This window comes from Lates calcarifer, linkage group LG18 (assembly GCF_001640805.2).
Source record: "Lates calcarifer isolate ASB-BC8 linkage group LG18, TLL_Latcal_v3, whole genome shotgun sequence".
Classification (NCBI taxonomy): domain Eukaryota; kingdom Metazoa; phylum Chordata; class Actinopteri; family Centropomidae; genus Lates; species Lates calcarifer.
Window position 1 is genome coordinate 5298932 of NC_066850.1, and position 23259 is coordinate 5322190.

Genomic DNA, 23259 nt, shown 5'->3' on the forward strand with positions numbered 1-23259 from the left:
TAAGGTTGAAAACGAAAAAAAAAAGTCTTCAGGGGCTAGCGTTGTTTTCACAGAATTTATTTATCTCAAGGTTTTGGTTTGGTCTTTTTTTTCTATTTTGTTTCTGTGATTTTTAACTGTCAGCACTGTAGTGTACATAAGAAGTTTTGTAAAGAGGAAAAAAACTTGTAGTGTGGTTTCTACTTTAAATATGAGCCTAGCTAATAAAAGGTTCAATGTATGAAAATGCTGGGGTAAGAACTGATGCTTGTTGCTCTGGTGGATAAAAACATGCACGTTTAGAAAAGTTGTACTTTTAAGAATTCAGAAAAATATTAATGTATTCTTGAAATTTTTACATTTACAGTGCATAACAAGTCATTTTCTGTTTTTTATAGATGTGGGGAAATGTTTAAATCCCAAAATTGGTAAACAAAGGAAGTGTCATTCAGCTGATCAACAGTTGGTGGCAGTATCGCACAAAGAAACGTAGCAATGTGCAAACAAAGAAGACTGCTAGCAAGAAAACATGGATGTAAACAAGACTGGATGCTAATGAGTTAGTAAATGTTTTGCAAGTTAGGAGACACGTCAAGGATAAACACAAAATATTCTCTTGTATCTGTCTTGACTCCTCAGTGCACCTTTAAACCTGCAGTAACATCTTATGGCCACTCGGGAGCAGCAGAGACAAGCTCTGATCACAACACGACAAATTATCACCTATTAAGTTTGATTTTTAAAGCGTATTTCAACCACAACACCTGCAAAATGGTGCTGATCTAAGTTTGAGTTTGCCTAAACAGTAAAGTCGTGGGCCTGAAAACCGAAACAATGAGCTGAGAGATGCTTTAAAGCTCTGTATAGCTGCGGGGAACTGCAGAGTGTGGTAATGAATGTGTGGGTTCATCACCGTAATCACCCCATTTCATACACAAGTAGTCATGGGATCTATTGTTAAGATAAAATACAGGCTGTAGAAGCTTTACGATGTGAGATTTATGTCATGTTGTGTGGTTAGCTAAAGACCAGAGACACCTGTGTGACTTTTAAAGGGCAGCAAAAGTCCATTTCCTCCAGTTGTTTCTAATTCCAGAAGACTGCGCCTCTGATGTACAGTATACCTGCCTGTGTTTTCTCACTCTGTATTGCTGTTATGCAAGCCACCCACTCACTGCAGTCTGCAGCAATGAGCTCAGCACTTTCACCAGGCGAGATTGGAGCAGACAACACATACACACCACAATGCAGCAGCCCCATAATACAGGGGCTGGTGTTTGTCAGATACGACTCAAAAACAGCCACCCCCTTTTTTTCCCCCTGTCATTTCATCCTTTCATGCACTCTTTCACACTCACACGCACACAGCAGGAATGCCAGAGGAGCTCAGCTGACCTTTAAAGGGTGGGAGTGGGAGTGAGGCAGGAAGTTGGAGCAGGGACAAAGAACGGGTTTTTGGAGGGAACGCTCGGAAAAACCTCATTGAACCGTGTGAATGCATCTCGCACACAGACTGTACAGTACACTTTCTCATTGCTCGAGGTTTTATCATCAATAGCAACAGTTCTGATTGTCTAGAAACAGCACTCATGGCCTCTTAAGTTGTGAAATTAACATCAGATTTACCAACTAAAACACTATATAACGTACAAATACTCTAATGTGATGTATTGGTACCAGGCCAGTGGGTCCCAACATAGGGGTCAGGCTCTCTCCAGAGTGTTACAAGTTATATCTGAGGGGTCACATTGTTTTAAGGGGTTCACTAACATCTTACAGTCATATGTTTTACTAATATATCCCATTAAAGAAGTTTTCTGCGTCGCTGAGTCAGACTTAAGCACACTTTCCACTTTGGAAAACGACATGTTGGTGCAGTGCGGTGGGGTGGGGGGGCAGGACGGAGAGATCACAAACTGGAAACACTGGAAACTGATGTCATGCAGTTGCATATCTTGACAAAAAAATGAATGTTACAATATTTAAAGAGAGAAAAGACAAAAGACTTCAGTGCGCTCTGTATGTAACAGGAGCTGAAGTGTCCCTAAAAGGGCAGACCAGACACACACTCTCTCACACACTGCTGTCAGCGATTTAGTTGCTTCACAGTTCATTTCAGGTCACGTCCCAGAGGGATTTTCCCAAACCACAATACTTTGTTTTGCATAATGTGATCCCTCTGTGCATGCGTGATCACTTGCATATGAATTTTTTACTACTCCTACTAAAATCTTAGCATCATTATAAATAATTGCCCCACGGTCTCATGTAAATCAATCATTTATTTTTAAAAGACATGCGTGTGACCTCAAAACTTAATTATTTTCTTGTCAACAAAGTGCAAAATAATGCGAAGAATGTGTTTGAAATACTAATGAACAATCAACATGGCACAAAAACAAATTCCAGTCATGCGCAGTGGCAGCTGCACTGTGAAGCTGAAATGTGAAACAATGACCAACTTGACAAAACATTTCAAACCACCGGTAGAAAGTATTCAGATGAGCTCTGTTTACACTGTAATAATTAAAACTTAATATACACTGAGAACGTGATCTTCACCACTTAACCCACGACACTCGTGACAGATTTTCCATATCTATCTGAACATTAATAACCTGAATCACCAAGTACATTACAAGCTAACTGTTTTGTGACCTTGGACCTTGCACCTGAAAACAGCTCACTCATTTTTGTGGGACACATGATGATTTAAAAACGGTACAAAAGAGATATTGTACAAGGCAGAGGGCAGGGTAGCCTGTAGAAAAAAAACAGAGCATCACAAGTTGTTCCACGTCTTCAACTATTTCTTAAAGTATTATTGTGTGTTTGCAGCCAAACCAAGTCGTCGCCACAAACACTATTAAAGTTAATTTATAACTTGAATAATATTTGACTAACCACCCTCCGCAGCTCAGGAATGAAAAGACAAAAAGTGTCTGTGCGCAAATACAGCCAAACAATATCTAAAGCACGTGTCGCTGAAATTTACACTCCACGATTTAAGAGTGCAGCTTAAATAAAGGAAGTGGAATTAAAATGTACCAAATACTACTCACTTCCCACCCTGTGTGACGGTGCTTTACAGGAGCAGCTGTGCTAAGCTCATGTACAATAAAAATAAACACTGGAAACATTAGAGGAAGCTCATGTTTCTTCCAGTGTAGGCTTCACAGTAGTCATAAACATATGCAGTTGATCCCTGTACGGCTTCTTTTATTTTCTTTGTAAAGAAAATAGAGCCATTTTTGAGCTGATGACGGTAATGTGATGGATTCACAAGCAGTGATTCTTTGACACAAACAGCAGGATCCCAGCTCTGCTTTAACCCTCACAGTATACTTCACCGAGATCTGAACATATATGATTTCTATTTTTGACAGAATCAGATGATGATTTGATTCCTTCTTGAGTCTCGATCATCTCTGGAAACAACTGGGCCAAAGCAAAGGCTCAGATTTCACAAAGTAATGGTCGTACAAACATATAATTTTCTTAAATAAGTTTTTTTGTTGGTTGAGGTTTGATCCCCCTGCCTCAGGCCTCTCTCCTCTCAGGAAAGATATTCAGCCCCAGCTCCACGAGCGCTCCCAGCAACATGGTCCACAGCGGTATGCACACAAACGTCAGCTTAACATCGGCCAGCTTCTCCAGCTTGGCACACAGCGTCAGGCAGAAGCCCAGCTTGAGCAGCATGGCCGTCAGGTACCAGGCACGCAGACGCAGGTCCGGGGAGCCGTTGCGCGGGTCGTACCCGGGTTTGCAGCGGCCTGCCATCTTGATGGCGAGCATGAGGATGAGGATGCCGTCGAAGACCCAGACTGGGAGGAAGATGAGGAACCAGTTCCACTGCACCTGGAAGGAGGGAGTGGAGAGGATGATGAGAGTCACATAGTAAATTAGTAAAACTTCCAATCAATTGTGATTAAAAAACAGTAAATAGAAAGCATGTGGAGAGGTTAAATAGTCATATGAAAGAAATGGTTACTGCAGCATAGCATTGAATAAAGATAAAATACAGTGGGAACTTCATTATGAATTCAGTTGTGATCATCATAAGCTAACACAATGGATAGACTTTAATCATCTTAGTGGCTATTAATATAATAAATAACCTTACCTTCCCATCCAGTTTGAGCACCAGCATGATGAGGAAGACCAGGGTGAAGACCCAGGTCAACAAAACCCTCTGAGCCAGAGACATTTCACTGACTGGGGACACGGATCAGAGGAGGACGCAGACAAACAGAGGCTGGACACCCATGGGACAAACACACAGGAGACACAGACACCCAAATTTATGATGAACGTTTGGTATATGCATTAATTTAGCAAGAAACCCCACATATACAAATAGACAGCAACACTGGAATAGCTGCTACTTGCTATTTATGACATTATATTGTTAAAAATACAATACAAAATGTCACTAACACCAGCTGGATTCAATTTTAAATGTTTCATTCATCACTGGTTAGCAGAGCAGGCGATACAGTAACAGCTAACTTTAGCTTTTATAGCCCTATAGCATTAAGCTAAGCGGTTGGTGATTTGTTTAAGACAACATCTGACTTACTTCAGTGTATTTCTAAATCGGTGAGCAGCATTTTCTTCTCCCTGTAAGCCACACACTGACACTCGCACAACGTTTGTGATAATAAGTCACATAATTATCGACAGACGCGTCCGTTAACAGTGACAGACGGGGGCGAGATTTTTTTTCTTGGTCCGTTATCTCCGTTGTGTTCCGCCCGTCCTGGAAGCCAATTGGTCCTCGCCTCGTTACGTCACGTTTATCTAACGTCCCTCATTCGGCGGTCCGACCGTAAAGTTGGTGCAAGAGCGCAAACTCGCTGCGAGAGTCTCCTGTAGAGAATTTTAACGTCCACTAGAGGTAGGTAAAGTTCTTTCAAATTCTTCCACTGGTTGCGTTTATGTGCGAGTCATCCGTGCTGCAACGTAAAACAGTGAGCTTTTGATGTCACAATTTTCATTTCTGTTCACGTTGTTCGTCGGTGTGATAAAGTGAGCCCGATATTATTTCCTCCTTCCTGTAGTGACCGTTGGCGACGTTAATTGGCTTAAAATGTGACGGCGCATCGACTCGAAGGTTTACGGTAACGAGACGAAGTTGTATTTTTTCACAGTGAGAGACAGAAGGGGTAAAGCTAATGCCTCAAACATCAGCGAGCAGACACACAGCATCTCTTCTACACAATGGACAAGGCTGGCAAGCTCAGTGCAGTGTAAATCACGTTTAGACAGCACGGTTTGGCTCTCTGTGGGGGGGGGACTCCGAGTAGCCGTCGCAGCCGGAGAGGTAAGACTGAGTGGCTGCGAGGTGTGTGTTTGGACAGCAGTGATCGAGATTTCAGTATTAGGGACAGCTGTGTGGGGGCTCTTTGTGCCTGCCGGTAGCTTAGCTAACTATGTAGCATGGCATCAACTAGGAGCAGAAGAAGGAGGAGGAGGAGGAGGAGGAGGAGGACTGTCTGTGTGTGAGCTGAGCCGTGAAGACTGTCTGAAAACACCGTGGCTGCACCTACATGTAGGCTAGCTTCAAAATTAGCTGCCTTTATAGAGATTTATGGCGCTGCACAGGTCGCGTCCTTTTTTGGAGTGAAAACACACAGTAACGTCCACTCTATACGATTTTGCTGTGGTGTTACTGACTTATCTGACATTAATGTTCTTTACAGACATTTATATTTGAGCCTGTTCTTTTTAAATTCTCCTCTAAACATTGTAATTCCTTCACTTAAATTCAACCAGGGCTGCAGCTCACCATTATTTCCATTGCAGGGTCTCCCCACAGTGTTTTATAGCTTTGGTGGGCCACCTCGCCAAAAATCCTGAAATATTCACACAGTTTTTTTTAAGACATAACACATTTATCTCGAAAGAAAACAATAGAGGTGTTATTCCACACAGCAGAAGTCATCTATTTAATGACTGGCTTTTGTTTAGGCTATCATCTGCTAACTAATGTGTCTGGACCCGCATGGTTTTCCATCTCATACCTCTTTAGTAAGTAATAAGCTGCCCATACACTATGATAAACACTGCATTGCTTTTACCAGTCAGCTTGCTTGTCTTCCCACAGATGTGTCAACATCCGGGTGGCTTACCACCATGGCTAAATGATTTCCTGCTGGAAAGCCTGCATTATCCATTTTATCTGTAGAATATCAGGGAATAATAATAAAAAGAATGTAAGTCACAGCTTCCCAGAGCCGCAACTGACACTCCAAAATGCAAAGTTTAGACTGAGACATTGAGAGTCCAAAATAAAAAGATTTATCAGTCGCCAAAATAGTTGCTACACTTTCTTATTCTCTGTTCTACTCTGTTGTTTTCTGTTGTATAACCATGCCAGCTTACCCTGCCCATCACAAGTCACTTGGGGGAAACTGTCGCAGCCTTCAGCAGGCGGTCAGGCTCGCAGTTTGGCAGGCTGTCTGATTATCCAACATGATTTGCCATCCAGCCGGTCTGTCTCTTCCAGAGTCTGACTAACGCTGTCATCACTCACCCAGATTTTCCACTGCAATCATAATTTGACCCGTAAATTAACCCGTCCTCGCTGCGCTGGCAGAGTCCTCTGTGAATCCATAATGCTAACATACAGCTAGGACAGACGAATTGAGCTTTTTCTGTCGTCTGATATTCCAGATATAAAGTGTGGATCTCTTGCAAATCAGAATATGTTCATACAGGCTGAGGAAGTGGAAGAGATGGGACTACATGTGAACTGTAAATCCTGTTATAAAACATCAATACCACAGAATTGACTCACTGCAGTATCGTCTACTGTTGCAGCTGTTAAATTTGACTGTTTGGACTGTAGCCAGGAAGTTAGTTTCACGTGAAGCCAGGTATGCAGGTGAGACAGTAGCATTGTGTAATGTGGAGTTATTTTAATATCTCAAGTGACGTGTCTCATAAAATCTAGGTAAATGTCGCTGTTGTGTAACAATGAGGCAAACCTCTGATTTGATTGACTTGTGAGACTTGATTTAAATCAAAAAAGAGAGGGTTTTACATCAGTCATAAGATGCATAGAGGCGCCTTTGAGCAAGGCACTTGCAAGATAATGTAGCTGTTCGGTGGCAAACAGCAGGAAACTGTGGTGGCAGGAGCACTCAGCAGAAGTTGGCGGAAATGTGTGTTTGTTACCTGTTGACAGATGAATAGCTGTTTCTGTCTCGCACGTCGAGACATAAGCTCTTGGTCCCGACACACACCTGGGCGCACACACACACTGTGGATGAGGCTACACAGTGCGTGCGGCGTTGAGACGGTGATTGAGTGATCATCCGTTAGGGTAGCTGTGCAGCAGTTCTGCAGCTCTTGGAGGTCAGTCGGTGCGGCACGACGTATGGTGTGTTTGTATTTGCACATGCATTTGTACAAAGTGAACTGCTGTGGTTGACTGACTTGCCTGATTGAGTGTTTCTGAATGTGTGTGTGTGTGTGTAATACTAGCATCTAGACCCAGACTGCTGTCTATTGTCTGACCAGTGAGCTCCCTTGTATTCCTCTGTATCCCTTGTTCTCTTCGTCTTCCTCTTGCACCCCTTCTCTCCTCCTCTCTCTCCATCTCTCTCTCTCCCTGCCTCCCCCTCTTTTTCTGTCTGTCTCTTTGAGGAGCTCTCAGACGATGCTCTCTCTATTGTGCAGCTTGAATCTGCCTGCAGAGCTGGTTACATCACCAGCTGCAATATAGTTACATCACACACTAGACTGCCATATCATCTTATGTTACAGCGGCAGAGTGGCCTGCAGGCCAGTGATATAATTCATAGAAATATAGCCTTCACAGTGTTGTATTGAATGTGAGCAGAGAGGTCGCAGAGAAAGGGCAAGTGGCCTCTCAGTCGCTCGAGCAGCGCTGCATTACAAACCCAGCTGTGCTGCAGTGGATTGGCAGGTCAAACAAATGCTCCACTGCACCTTTTGAACATTTGATTGCTTCTTGCGGTGCTTTCAAGGTACTGAGAACAACCAACATAATGCTTATTTTGTCTTTTACTGAGGGAAACGTCTCCATTACTGTAGTTTTCGTTCTTTTGTTAAGGGAAGTGTTGGATTCACAAACTCACGTCTGCAATCGCGAGCTCTCTGCTTGCTTGTGTGCAGCTGTGGTTGTGGTTTGATGAGCGGCGTTCACCCTCTTCCTTTCACAAGTCTTTAAGAGGTCACTCTTTATAGATTAAGTCTATCTGTCGCCTGTTGCTTTGGTGTGAGGTAAACACACCAGCTGTTATGGAGGTTTAACTTGAGACTGAAGAGCCGAGTGAGGTTCACGGCAAGTCGTCTTGCCCCGAGGAATGACTCCAGAAGACGCTCATTGTCACTCTGAGTTACAGATTACCTGCCTTGTTAAGGCTGTCATTATCGAGAACGCCATTCTGGGGATAGTTACAATGATGAAAGAGGAAGTTGATGGTGGTGGTCTGTCTCCTGACTTCTCACAAAGAGCTGCATTGTTACACAAGGTTGACTGTTGGGCTCGTTTGCTGCCTGATGTTATTCATTATTGTTCCTGAGAGTTCATACTGTGTCTAGAGGCAACCTGTGTGTGTGTGTGTGTGTGTGTGTGTGTGTGTGTGTGTGTGTGTGTGTGTGTGTGTGTGTGTGTGTGGAGCTCAGCACGAAACAAAACTCTTAAGCCGTACTGTGCACCTTCAACTTGTGCATGCAGCCAAATCCCAATTACAGTGTTCAGGATGCGCTCACATGCAATAGAGTGACCAAAGGGAAGCTTATCTTTCCTGACTGACTGGCTTTACTAGTATGTGAGAGCCTGAGACACACACACACACACACACACACACACACACACACACACACACACACTGTTGATACTTTGAATCCCAAATGTGATCATCCCAGACCAGACAGTCCTGACCATTTCTCTCTCTCACTTTGTTTCCCCAATGTCCAGCTCCTGCCCTCATTTGTCTGTGACACATAAAATCACTCAGCTCCACGGCCCAACCAGAGGTGAGTCCAGCGTACACACACACACACACACACACACACACACACACACATACACACACATATGAATTCATTGTGTGTTTACTAGTTGCAATTCCCCACCCCAAACTCCACAGTCTGTTTTTGTTTGTGCACCGCATGCTTCAGCACCCCTTGTTCTGTTGCTGTGAGGGTGTCAGCTGCCTACACACACACACACACACACACACACACACACACACACACACACACACACACACACACACACACACACACACACTCTGACCTTGCTCAGATGGCAACAGCAGTTCATGAGCTCTGTTCATTATGTCTGAGAGAGACAGACGGATGGAAAAATAAGGGAATGTGGAAAAAAAAAATCATACTTCCCCCTCTGAGGAGAGCACGGGAGGCAAACACAGGGCTTTTTTAGTGTGTGTGTGTGTGTAGACTATGAAGTAAAGCCAGTCCACAGGCAGCAGCAGTAGTGTGTGTTTGTTGTTTCAGTTCATCTGTGGTTGTCCATGTTACTATTTTATATTATCACTTCATGCAGAAACATATTGTGTCATATTCTGTTTTCATTTGCACATCTTTACTAAACGTACAAATGTGATAAAACCCCCAAACGGCGTAAATATCAGGTGATTTGCGCACACTGGGCCACTTCTCAACAACTAGCTAATGTTTCGATGCACATTGGAAGCACCTTATTAATAAGTTTCTAAAATGATTTGTGTTTTCCAGTATTTTATATGGTTTCAGTATATTGTCGTACTCTGAGAACACCGAGCTCTGTTTGTTGTTGGGCTGAAGCTCATGAGATTCCCTCTACATAAGATGATTCGACTGAGGAAGGACGGCCCGATGATGTTTCACAAAAACCTAAATTATGAACAAAGTGTCACATAAAAACAGAGATTTATATGAAGCAGAATTTATGTGCCGATTGTTAGAAAGTGAACTGAGTTTGTTTTATTATATCATTTTACATGGTGTGGACACGTAACAGACCATATCATTTGCATCTTCCACCCATCTGCAGCTCCATTTTTTTCCACGGGGAGTGGACACTTACATATGCATTACTCTGTCAATACCTAATTAACTAACGAACTGGAGTGTGTGTGTGTGTGTGTGCCGCTATATGATGAAGCCCTGTATAGGTCAAGTATAGGGTTATCTGGTGTCACTTGAGATTGTCAGGGAATCACCCTACATGATGGAAAACACAATCCTCTCGTCCCCGCACCCACTCTCAGAATCCCCCCCGACACCTCCGACACTTCATCTTCGATTGCACGGCGTCATATTTCCTGTAGGCGCGCAAACACACACACGCTTACTTCAAAACACACACACACACGTGCCCCCTGCGCCTGAGATGTAACCTGCACCCATCATGAAATATAGAGCACCCAGAGAGAGAGGGAACAGCTAGTGTTACACATCACGAGTTACCAGGCTCATGATGGAGGTCTCCTCTGGTGCTCATGTTTTCATTAGACATCCCAGAGAAACTTTACACTGTTGTCAGTTTGTATTAGCGTCAAAAGGGATCGAATCTTGTCTGTTCTGACATGTTTTTCTATTCTGCTGTTTTTGCCTCACAGTTTAAAAAGCTCTTCTCTTATTTGTCTGTTTAAAAAAAACAAACAGCTTTGTGGTCAGCTCCGATAGCGATCAGTGTCCGAGGACTTGTCAGCAGTGTTGCTTCACGCTCAGTTTCCATCTAAACAAGCAAAATCATTTGTTTCCTACAAGGGAATGTTGAGTTTTCTGTTGTTCTTGTGGCCACAGAGATGATTTTTGTTGCTAGTTCTGGCTTCCTGAGCAGCACTGAAGGTCACCTGCCTGTGTTTGAGTGGAGGGCTGCAGCAGATAGTGAGACATTTCACGGCTTTCCTGGTCCACATATAGACCGTAAATAAATCCTGACACACAAACCCCCTCCTCCCCCTCTAAATTTAAAACCTAACATGACTCTCATTTTAAAGCTTATCCAGGATGTAACACCTCTGATGTAGCTGCAGCGGATGGAGGGATGAGGGAACGTATACAGTTGCCCACCACAACATCCGATGCCCTGACTCATGTGTGAAAATTTAGCTTGTGTGTTTCAAAATACTCTTCATTAAAGTACAACCGAGGCTCAAGAGGGCACGAACGTTGATGCTTGAGACATCTGTAGGGTTGTGGTTTGAGACTTTCTGATCAAACCCTGTAATCTTATCTAAATCCATCCCAATCCTTTATTGAATTTATGAAGTTTTACTTCCAATAATTTGAAGTGGTAATATTTTAAAGGAGTTTCACCAGGAAGTGGGTTAGCTGAGCTGGCACGTCTGGTCTGTGGTTGTGCATCGATGTAGCCAAATCTATGACTCCTGTATCCGTTTTCTGTTGCGTATCAGTTCATCTTTACACCACCACTTCCCCCCCAACGCCCCAAAAGTTGCAACATGCAGCTCTAATTAAATACTATGAAGCAAATGTCCAATACAATTGTTCATCAATAACCTGCTGAGGTGAACAGGACGAATGCTGATACATCTTTTCATGTGGATTTTGCTTATTTTATTCTCTTTTTTTAAAAGCTGCCGTGCCTCCGCTGCAAAACGCTGCTGGAAAATCCTGTGTGGAAAACTTTAAGAACCAAAACTAAACACACCCATCACCACACCCTCACTCTCAGCACTCCGTTAGCTGTAGTGATCTTGCTTGTGTGTGTGGCTCCTGGAAAATACCAGTGGCCTAAAGATAGTTACTGTCACTGACTATACAAACACACACATACATACTCGGACACTCATGCATGGTAAAAATGTAGGAAACGACACTCATTTCTTTGTTGACTTGTGTGTGTGTGTGTGTGTGTTTCTAAATTTCTTGGATTAATTCTGTCCTGGACTGTGTGGTAGTCGCTGCTTTTGTCTATCATGAGGCAGAGTCTGTGCTGAAACATCTCGCATCGCCAGACCAATATGATGAGTAACTGTGATTTTAGTCATTAATTTGCCAAATAAGCCGAAAAATACATTATCATGTGTTTATTTTATCTATAAAAAAAGATCACTGCATCATGATATCTGTCAAAATAACACACACGTAATATTATCCATATTACCCAGTCCTGGTGGAGGGAAAGGTATCCTGACAGTAGAGCTGAAATGATTCTATTTTCTGGCCTTTTATGGACAAAATAATCAACTGAGAAAATAATTATTGGTTGCAGCCCCACTTCAGAGATACATCTGGCCTTGTGTGAGATGATAAACCTTCATCTCAGGCCAACCTTAATATAGTAATCAAAATAAAGACCTGTACTCATTGATTCTTCTAAATGCAGAACAGATCAGGTGAGAAAACTGCCGTTAGTTTGTCCTGATGAAACCAATTCTGAGAAGCTGTTGTCTAAAATGATCTCTTCCTCCATTTAAAACTGAAGAAACTGAGCTCATAGGCTGGCTGTTGTTTTAAATAGTTATATACTATTTTTGACCCAGTACATGAGTTCATATATTCCTCTATTCCTCGCTCTGACGATGTTGTTTTTCTGCAACACGCAAATTTAAAAATGTCTAAACATAAATAGCCATGCAGGAAATGTGCCGAAATAAAACGCAGTCTAAAAGAGAGAACAATAGTTTACCTTTCACACATCACATATATTTAAATACTGAGTATCGGTGTGAGCGTTGCAAGGCAAAGATACGATACACTCAATGTAGGAAATCAGCTTTTAGAAGTGCACACAAAAACACACCTTTGTTTCTGTAATAAAAAGCTCATCTGTTTCTACATTATTTAAAAAATTAGAAGTCACTGAAAAACAACCGTCAGTTGGATAAATAGCTCCCTGTTTTCTCTCACCCCCCACAAAGGCAGCATGAAGCCACAGTGAGATCACATGCATACAGACACACACACACACACACACACACACACACACACACACACACACACACACACAGAAAAAACTCAGCCTTCTTCCTCCACTGACCCTCATCCACATTAGCTTTCATACAGTAGCTGCAACAGACATATGGCTAATTACACCCAGTCATTTCCTGCACACACACACATACACACACACAAAGAAGACACACATGCACCCTCACATACACACACACACCCACTCTCACATACACACAGTCATGGGCACAAGAGGAGCTCTCATATAAACTGTGGCCTACATAATGCATGCTGTCTTAGTTGACCGCTCTCTCTCTCTCTCTCTGTAAATGGGTCAACTCATTGGTCAGACAGACTTGGCAAGCCTTAGAGCTGCAGTGTGTGTGTGTGTGCGTGTGTGTGTGTGTGTGGTTATCGACATTGTTAAATTCTTTGCAAGCTTTGTAATGGGGTGCGATGTGTGAAGGAAGCTTTCCAGAGTTCGCTGCTTTCAGAGTTACTGCGAAAAATGAAATGAATACACAGAAATATTATTATTATTATTTGAATGTGTATGAATTATATTTCCTGTGATGAGATTATAAGTATAATGTCTGTGTGTGTGTGTGTATGTGTGTGTGTGTGTGTGTGTGTGTGCGTGTGTGTGTGTGTGTGTGTGTGTGTCTGACGTCTGGGCTCCGTTCCCTAAATACCCTCCAGCAAACCACAGTGTATTTTGGGAACACTGCGAGTGTGTGGTTTTGGAAAAAGTGTGTTGGGAAAGAACTCCCAACCTATTTCTTCTTATTATGTTTTCCAGCATAAATAATAAACCAGCAGCTTACAGCTAATCCCGCATGTGTAGCCCTATTAGGCAATAATATGCGTCTGTGTGTGTGTGTTTTCGTCTGATAATGTGTGTGAATCACTTTGGCATCACTAAGGTATGATGAAGGGATTTTGAGGCTTTGAATAGAGGAGGATCTGCCTGTTTTTCTTACCACTGTGTCTGGAGGAGAAGGACTTAAAGGTCTTAAAGCTGTCAAAGTCTGAGAGAGTTAAAAACAAGAAAACACTGCGACATGCTGCTAATGATGGCGTGTCGCTGTCTGAGGTTCGTCTGGATTAAACGTCTGGTCATGCTTACGATTGTTTCTTCTGCGGTTGTGCAATTTGTCTGTTTGTCATTTTATTCGCAGCAGGAGTTGTTAGTGCCAACAAGCCGTTTTCATTGTGTACTCAAGTGATGCTCATAAATTCTTATTATATAACAACAGACTGCAGAAATGAAAATTGTAAGGGAGGCTTTTGTGTGCCTGATCATTTCTGTGTGTGTAAAATTGTCCTTTAAGAAAACAAAAAGAAGGAGTTTTGTGTTTTAAGAGTGCTGCTTTTCCCCTGTCGGTGTCGTAGCGTGTTAACGTCATCCCAGTGAAATGAATATTTGAAATCCTCTCATTGCAGAAGTCAAACAGTTTCTGAAATCTCTGTGTTATTGGTGCGCTCAGGATGGAGCGGTCACTCGTGCGTGTGAATGAGAAATAAACTCGTCTCCGTTGTTTATGTTAACAAAGGAAGTGGGACAGAGAATACGTTTCTTTCTCTACATTTTCAGCCTCCATATATGGTGCCTTGCTCTTTACATACAGCCTCCTTCTGCCTCTCTGTGTCTTAATCTGTCCATTATTCCCTTGTTTCACCACCTCAATCACCATCCCCTCACTTAGGTTTTAATACAAAGCCTTTTACTGACGCTGTAAACCCATGTACTCATGTAACAGCTGCACATAAAAAGGACAGACCAGCTAAAAGTCCGTGCTCTCTCTCTCTCCCTCCTTCTCTGTCTTTGGTCTAAATATGTTTTATTTTCATGATCGTGTAATAGTGAAAAGTAAGCGTGCAGTGTGGTGTATATGTCAGGAACAGTGTGGCTCAGCAGTGGAGGATGGAGGGAGGAGTGGTGATCGTAATTGTAGACAACAGCAAGCAAGAGACTCTCTTCCTGTTGCTAAAAATGTCTTCTTGCCTTCTCGGGCAAACACACACGCACATGCACACGCGCGCACACACACACCCACAGAAGTGCACACACCAACACTCCTGTAACTTTCTGTGCAGCATGCATGCAGCATTTATGGTTATAAGAACTGGCTGCTTTCCAGTTCTGTGCATTAGTTTGCTGGTGGTTTGACGTCTGTGTTGTGTGTGTTACTACAAGCAGGCTACTGTGCTTGACGTAGAAAGCGTTCACACTTTGTTCGAGTAGGAACTTTTGTCTCCTTCCTGCTTTTGAACCTCACATTCTTAACACACACACACACACACACACACACACACACAACTTGGACTCGCTCCACCGGCTTTAAACACTTCAACACACACTCTCTCACACTAATACTACTCTATTTGAAATAGACGTTATCACACATATAAACAAATACGTGTTGTGGTTTGGTAACTGGCAGATAAGCTGTAGTGTGATCTCGCGTACTTTATTTTGAAGGTAAAATGCGGCACAGATGACTCATCAGATAACCTTCATGGCTTTATTTAGGAAAATATCTCAAAAGCAGCAGCACATCTTAGCTCAGATGTTAGGAGCTGCAGTGGAAATGACACTTACAGACCGAATCAGAAAGCAGGAGAAACAAGCCTTCACATGCAAAGCAGGGTGTCTTGCATGGAGTGAAAAAACTGTTCAAACCTGAGTGGAAAGTTTGAGAGAAACATATGACAAGTTGGAAAAGTTAAATGGACATGGCAGACTTCATTTAGACACTCCCAAAAAACAGAGAGAGAAAAAACATAATTTTTGGAATCTGTCAATGGATTGAGTCATTTTTTTTTCCTGGATTTAAACCAGTGAAGAAACCAAAAAAGAAAAACCAAGCACTCCCATCGCCCTCTGAGTCAACCTGGCCTGCAGCCGCTGCCCTCCATCACTCTCCATCTTTCTGCTCCTCCACCCCTCCCGCTCACGCAGCAGGACAGCACTGCACTTACATAATCAGAGGAATAGAAAAGAGACGCAAAGAAAGACAGAAGAAGGAAGGAAAAGAGAAGAGGGAAGGAGAGCGGCTATCCGTGAAGCCTCCACGTTTTTCACTCACATCTTTCTCCTCCGCCTGCTCCGACTCAGATGTTTCTACCTTTAAATGTTTAAACCCTCACTGCCCTCGTGTTAATACCGATTGAAATGGACAATTTAAACGGATCAATCTATGAAGAAAATCTGTTTCTGTTACATGTTGCCTTAACACCAGCTAATTCTCAGTGTCAGTCTCAGGCTCACTCAAGGGGATCCTACACTGCTCTTTTTAACCACAGTGAACCAGCTCACATCACCTCCATCACCAGAAGATCCAGTTTCAAAGACAACTTACTGTAACAACACACTGACAGTAACACTGACACACCGCAGGCCCAGTGTACACTGTGGATACAGGTTATGGTTGTGTGCAATCTCTCTGTCGAGTGAATTTCCCAGCAGTGACCCAGATCCTGATAATCAAATGATAGTAGCTGTATGTTATTGACTGCTGCATGCAGAGAGGGAGCTTTTGCTTGTGTAAATAGAGCTTTACAACACTGAGAAACTGATTTAATCGCAGAAATGTTCCTCAGTGGATAGAAACAGGCCTGAACTTATGATTCGATGTGTTTTTGCTAAGCTCAGGTTGCAGTCAAAGGGTAACACCAAGATTCCTGCAGCGACTGGTCACAGACACAGATGCAGATTTGATTCCGATGTGTTGACACTTTAGTCCTTGCCCCTAATAAGTGACTATACTACTGAGAAAAACGTGTGCTCCAGTTTCCCTCTCGGGCTGCGTTTGATTTACATTAACTTGTGCAGATCAGTTCAGAGGTCCACAGGGTAAAGTACAAAATCAAAAACATTCATCCATTCACATTTCTGTCTGTATGGTGCTTAATATTTGTGTAATAGTTTACAGAACACCAGCAGCTTAAGGTCACTGTATTCCTCAGTGGATGACGAGAGTTGAAAGCTCTGGAAAAAGCTAGCACATCGACCTTGGGTCATGTAGGTTGTAGTTGTCGTTTACCTCTGTGACATAATGTGTTAATCAGTGAACTGTAGAGGTGTTGTTAGGTGCATTGGACACACACACGCCTATAACAACAACCAACAACTTTATTGTTTTGAACACAAGCATGTGTGTGTGTTTATGAGCTTGTCTTTCCGAGCCAGTTGCTCACACACCCAAACCACTGCTGCCACATGTATTATTCCCAAGAAAGTGTATGAACGTGTGTTTTTGTGTCTGTGTGTCAGATTATGATTCAGAGGGAGCATCCAGGCTTTAACCGCCACAATCACAGTGATAATTATTCCCAGACTGGTGGATAGAAAGACGGTGTTTGTTTGTGTTGAGAGCTGGGCGTCAAGGGAGATGTTGTGTATCAGTGACTGGCCTTATTAGTAATATATATATGTGTGTGTGTGATTCAGAAGAATAATGATGAAGAGAAGATATAATAGTGTGTGTGTGTAATAAAAGGTGGAGTAAACACCGTCACTCAAATCAGTATTTAGTGCAAGTGTGTGCAAGTGTGTGTGTGTGTGTGTGTGTGTGCACCTTCCCCTCCCTCTCTCCTTTGTCAGTTGTCAAGACACACCTGCCTACCAGGTATATAGACCTAAGTCCTCCTCTCTCTCGCCTCATTACTCCGTCACTGACGCTGCTCTCTCTCTGTCGCTGTGTGTTTTTATGTTTTCAGTCTAAGATGCCCTAGGCGAGGAGAAGGGAAATGTAAATGGCTTCCAAAGTAAAAGATGCTGTGGTGTGGTACCAGAAAAAGGTAAGATGCTGTTTATTAATCACATTTGTAGATTTATTTTTTTCACTCTAATTGTTAGATGCATTCAGTATATTAAATACAGACAAGAGACGCCTCTAGATTCAAATTGTGTAGAAATATAACACAGTTAGCCTCAAGAGTAGACAGGAGAATGAGGTAAAAAACAGGAAAAGAAACAAGAATTCTGTTTATGAATTCTTTCTGGAGCCTTCAGCAGCATTTCATGTGGTTTTTTTCAGACCTCATGTGATGATATGTGCTAAAAAATGTTGATTCCCTTAACTTAAACATCTAGTATTTGAAAAAAAGTGATAGCAAATCTGCCTAAAGTTCAATCAGAGTTGTGTTCTACTGCAAAATGTGTCCTATTTTACTGCTTGTAGACCGTAAATGGTCAAACTGTGACGCGTGTATGCCTGCTGTTTTAGAAGCGCTGGATGATTAACTTTCAATGCAAAAACCTCGCAACCCAGAAAAAGAGGAAGCGGAATACATACTGTAAACGAAATGTGAAGGTTAACAAGTTTTTTCAGCTGTGTCTGGTGTTGCACAAAACAAATTTTTGAAGCCGATATCAACATTAGAGAGTGTGAAGTGATGTATGGGCTCGTCATGTAACTAAATTTAATATTTTTAATGTTGATATCAGCGGTATATGTTACAGTTTTAATTTGTCAGTGGTCTCTGTTTCTGAATCACCTGAATTTCCTGTTGACCAGCATGTGCACTCCACTGAGCTGCAGTAACCTAATATAGACCCATAGTTTGATTTAATGATCTGTTGCACACCAGGGAAGGCAAAGGTGAAGGCATTTGTTCATTAGCCTTCCTTAAAGAGAGAGAGAGACAGACCATGTGAAGATACAGAAATCCTGCTGATACTGAATGTTCAGTCTGTTTTCGATCCGTCACAGTTTTGGCTTTGAACTCTCCGGTGCCGTTCGGCGCAGTGTGAAACCAGCCCGGTGTTGTGTGTCCTCTTGTTCCATAGTCTCAGATATCAGATCCTCTGCTGGACTCCAGTGCTGCACCCCCCTCCTCACCCCCTGTAGCTCTCAGCTTACATGGCCGTCTGCCTGACCGGCCCTCTGTCCTCTCAAGCCTGTCTGCCTTCATCTTTGTCTCTCATCGTCCTCTCTGATCCTCTGCCGGCACATGGACTCACATCACACTGAAGACGACTTAGGAGAAGTTACAACCTCTAATTAACAGTCTAAACCCTAAACACCACTCTCCCAGCTTTGTGTCTTTATCTTGGTTCTTACATTTGCCCTAAATTTAATTGCTGGTAACATTTAAAAGGTCTTAAGTCTTTTCAGTTTGGTCTTTTTGAATCTACAGATCCATAAGATCAGACTGAAAAACTGGATTAAAAGCTTGTCTGGGCAGAGGCGCTCCAGTGACGGCAACTGCTGAGTCATGACTGAATAAACCCCTTTCCCCTCAGGGCTTCCTTATCTCTGATGTCTCTTATAGACAAGTTAGGATTTTTTTTTCCTTGCCTGAATGTAAATGAGATATGAGAGCAGTTCTCTATTAAATATCATATTTCCTTGTTATAATCAAGGCTTGTATCACAGCAGTTTGAGTCACCAGGACAGGAGGAGTTTATTTATCTCCACCAGCTCTATTATCTCTGTTTGTTGTGTCCGTTAAAGTGATAACGCGGCAGATTGAAGGGGCAAAGACGGCTTCATATTATATTCTGTCTTGCTCATCAACGGCTTTGCAAAAAATACAAGAGAGCGAAAGACACTCTGAGGTTTCGCCTTAAGTAAACACCTGAAATCCTGCCAAATAAAGAAGCGCTGCCCTCAGGAGAGTGTTTAAGTGTGCGTATTTTTAAATGAGACAGGCCTCACGTGGTGGAAAGAACTTGTTGTGGTTGTAGCTTTGGCTCATGAGTGGTTTTATGTTATATCGCAGATGCTGTCATTGGTGGTGGGATCAGAGTGAGGACTGGTGATTGGTCTCTTTCCCTTCATTTATTTAAAAGGCTGAACCGCTGAAGTTTGGAGATAGCTGCCTCTGACCTTTCTGCTTCCATCCCAGTACAATGGAGGTTAATGAAATCACGATTGTGGTGCTCACAGTTGATGACATTTAGAAACGGTGTCCTGTTATTCTGGACAATCTCAGACTTCGCCGTGGACAGTTTTAATTAGAGCTACTCTGCTACTAAGAAAAAAAGTAAAAAGGCTGTTTATAGTTTTTTTAAATGTTCCTTTTAAATGAACTTTTTCATGCTGTGAGCACCATAAACTTAATTACATTAACCTCCATGGTATTCTGTGGCTAACAGACGTCTCAGACAGCTACTGTAGAAGCTATTTTTGTATATATTTGTGGATATATGTGTTGTTGTTTTTTTTTTTTTATTTTGTGGACCAGGCGAGTAAAGTAATTGTAAAAATTTAAGTACATGCCGGCATCTGCTGATTTTAAATGTGTGACACCACAGAAATGGTGGAAATGCTCCAAACAAATGCGACAGCTCTGGTTTTGAAGAAGAAGATTTAGAAGATTTTCCAATCAGGTGAACTCGTCATCCTCGGCTCTCCAGCCTCTCCACCCGTCAGGCAGCAGCTCTGTCTGAGTCACAGTATATTTCTGACTGTGCTGTGTCTGAAGACTGGCTGCAAATAGACCTCAGTGTTATGTTTGTGTGAAAGCTGCCTTTTTTTTTTTTTCTTTTTCTGACCACAGTGTCGAGCCAAGCCCATATCACAGTGAAGACACAGCCATGTCTATATCTGTTGTGGCACCAGACCGACTTTCTTTCTTTCCTTTATTCTTTTTTTTTTTGCTTTGTTTTTAGCTCTGACTCAGTGCTTGCTTCTGCCAAATAGGAAGCGAAGTGGCCAGCTTCCTGTGGAGATTATTCAGCTTTATTATGAGCGTTTTGACATTAACCGTAACCTGCATGACTAACATGTAGGTGACATATTTGGGCTTAAACGTTAATTAATCAGCTTATAGCTTATTTGTGTGGTGGGTTTAAGGCCTATTTTAAGACATCGGTGACACAGTTCATATCCTTGGCATGTGGGCGAGATCTGTGGATGTTAATGACTTTACAGGATCAGCAAGTCTCAGTGTGAATATTCTCTAATACAGTCAGCGGTGTACGTGATAGATATACAGACACACAGACTGGTTGCTGTGTTTTCCTTCCATTCACACTTGAGGAATCACTCTCTGCAAACACAAAAACCAACACCTACCACACAAAGGAACAAAATATCTCCTCTCTTCTCCTCAGTTTAAATCAATACTCTGAATGATAGCCAATCAGCATTGGATAGTTGCTTTTACTCTTAATTTCCTCTCAGCTTTCCATAAAAAGAGGCTCACAGGGCTGAGGGTGATTCACATGTGTTTGCTCTGGTCACAGTGATATTAGAGCTGAAACGATTAGCTGATGAACTGAGGCAGTTATTGATTAATCTTCTCAAATGTAAACATCAAATGCTTTCCTTTGTTTTATCTGATAGAAAATTAGATATGTTTGGGTTCAGGACACAAAGAATCACTGGAAGAAACTGATTTTTGTTGTTTTTGATGTTTTATACTAAAACCTGATTAATTCAGAATCTAATCGGCAGATTAAATGGTTATGAAAATGATAGTAGTTGCAGCTTTAAGAAATGTGTTTTATGATTATGATTTTCTGCAAAACAAGCTAATATAGAGCTGGATTGATGACTTGATTAACTTTGGACTCTTGGTCGAACAAAATAAGACATTTAAGGTAAAAAAAAAAAAAACCTACATTTTTTACTATTTTCTGACATTTCATAATATAAATGATCAGTTGAATTATTGAGAATATAATTGGCAGATTATTTGATAATAAAATCGGTCAGTAGTTGCAGCCTCAAACAGATCATGACGTCCGTTTTTCATTGTTAAAGTAATGAAAAATTTCAACTTCACCACAATCTCCCTTGGTAAATGTTACGTGTGTTTGTGTCTGCTAAAGGAGATTTTGCCATTTGTCTCATGGGCACACACTCACACTCACACACACCTGTCTGAGCTGAGAATAGACCTCACACACACTCAGCAGCACCTGTGTGTGTGGTGCCATGGTCACGTGAAAACACAGTGAAGGGGTTAATCTGCCGCCACAACCAGCTGTCCGACCCACATTCCTTTTAATTGTTCCTCCACTCATCATTTAGTCTTTTTTAAGTTTTTATTATTATCTGCATCTTTACTGTTTCTTTGGTCATTTGTTCTTGTAGGGAATACTTTATTTAAGGACTTTCTGTTTAACTGAAAGGCTCATGATTGTTGACAAAATTAAAAAAAAGTATTTAATAAATCATGTGGCATGTGGTTGGCTGCCATTTCCATAAGCAGGAAATCATATTTTATATCACTGTGAGCTGAATATCTTTGGGTTCTGGACTGTTTCTTGGACAAAATGAATGATCCATCAATCAATCAATCAATTAATCAAAAAAAAAAAGAGTCTTAATTATAAACCTGAGGTTGGGAATGAAACCTTTTCATTCATGTGTTTGTTGTACATACTACAACTGAAAGTATCCCTGTACACAAGCAAACTAACCACACCTAAGCAGACATATGTAAATAGGTGAGGGATTTTCCATCACAGCCAGTCTCACAGTGAAGAGGACTGAGGTTGACAAACCAGTAGGAAGGTAAAGGAGTTACAGTACGTGGGAACATGAAATCGATTCGGGGAATGTGCAACAGTGACCTGCGTAAGAGCGGATTAATCTGTTTTTTCCGGAGATTATGGCTGAAGGTGACGTCTTCACGTGATTTTATTTGTCTCACCAACAGTCCAACACCCAAAGATAGTCAGGTTACAATGATATGAAACAGAGCAAAGCAGCAGCACAGAGTTTGCTTCATTTCTATTCACACATGATTCACATCAGCGAATGTATCTACTGTTTTTCCTTGATTGACTAACTGACGAACGGACTAATTGCTTCAGCACTTAACCCTCAGTAACTGATATTTTTTGCCACTAGAGGCCACACAGCACTAACATGTTATCACACTGGCGAATGTGCTAGAAAACAGGTGCTTTTAGCAGACGCAGAGCAACATTAGCATTCATTTGGAGGCATGTTTCACTCATGTTTCATTCTCTTTTAGCTCTTGTTTTGCTCTCCACCAGCTCCACAGTGAAATATCTTTACTATCTGCTGTTTTGAGCCGGGCAGGTAACATACATCGGGTTTTCAGAACCAAAACAATGGGTTGAGAGACGCTAAAACAGACTGTAGAGCTGAGAGGAACTACAGATCAATCAGAGCAGCTTTAAAATCATCGATCTCCTGTATCTGCAGCTGGTCTTTAATAACAGATAAATAACAAGTGAACAGTGCAGATTATCCACAGCTGATCTGTGTGTTGATGTGTTAAACCTTATGAACGTCTGAACACAATCGCTCCACCTTCCCCACCATCCAATTGCAGATGCAGATGTTATATAACTCCGTTGCTTCACCGACATTATCCCTGTCTCCCTCTCTTTCTGTCTGGATCCCCCCCCCCCTCATCCCTATCGGTCGTCATGGTGACCCCCAGCACTGC

General features: G+C 42.1%; 2 protein-coding genes across 2 annotated transcripts in view; one reads left to right on the forward strand and one right to left on the reverse strand.

Moving 5' to 3' along the window:
- Positions 1-2243: 2243 nt before the first annotated feature.
- LOC108890147 (transmembrane protein 60) lies at positions 2244-4775 on the reverse strand. Its single transcript, XM_018686963.2, has 3 exons — positions 4559-4775; positions 4103-4234; positions 2244-3837 (listed from the first exon to the last, which is right to left on the reverse strand). The coding sequence occupies exons 2-3, from the start codon at positions 4184-4186 to the stop codon at positions 3520-3522; spliced, it is 402 nt and encodes a 133-aa protein (XP_018542479.1). The 5' UTR covers positions 4187-4234; positions 4559-4775; the 3' UTR covers positions 2244-3519.
- Positions 4776-4971: 196 nt separating this feature from the next.
- LOC108890148 (protein PHTF2-like) overlaps positions 4972-23259 on the forward strand; it is a 37546-nt gene continuing 19258 nt past the window's right edge. Inside the window, 3 exon segments of the mRNA XM_018686965.2 lie at positions 4972-5302; positions 8930-8988; positions 17602-17682. Coding sequence (XP_018542481.1) covers positions 17638-17682 — 45 coding nt within the window. The 5' untranslated portion in view covers positions 4972-5302; positions 8930-8988; positions 17602-17637.

Bases quoted from the DNA above. Each gene is read 5' to 3' on its own strand.
- LOC108890147 (XM_018686963.2), bottom strand. From the start codon at position 4,186: ATGTCTCTGGCTCAGAGGGTTTTGTTGACCTGGGTCTTCACCCTGGTC. The intron at 3,838-4,102 runs GTAAGGTTATTT...CCCTCCTTCCAG, and splicing joins TGCTCAAACTGGATGGGAAG to GTGCAGTGGAACTGGTTCCT.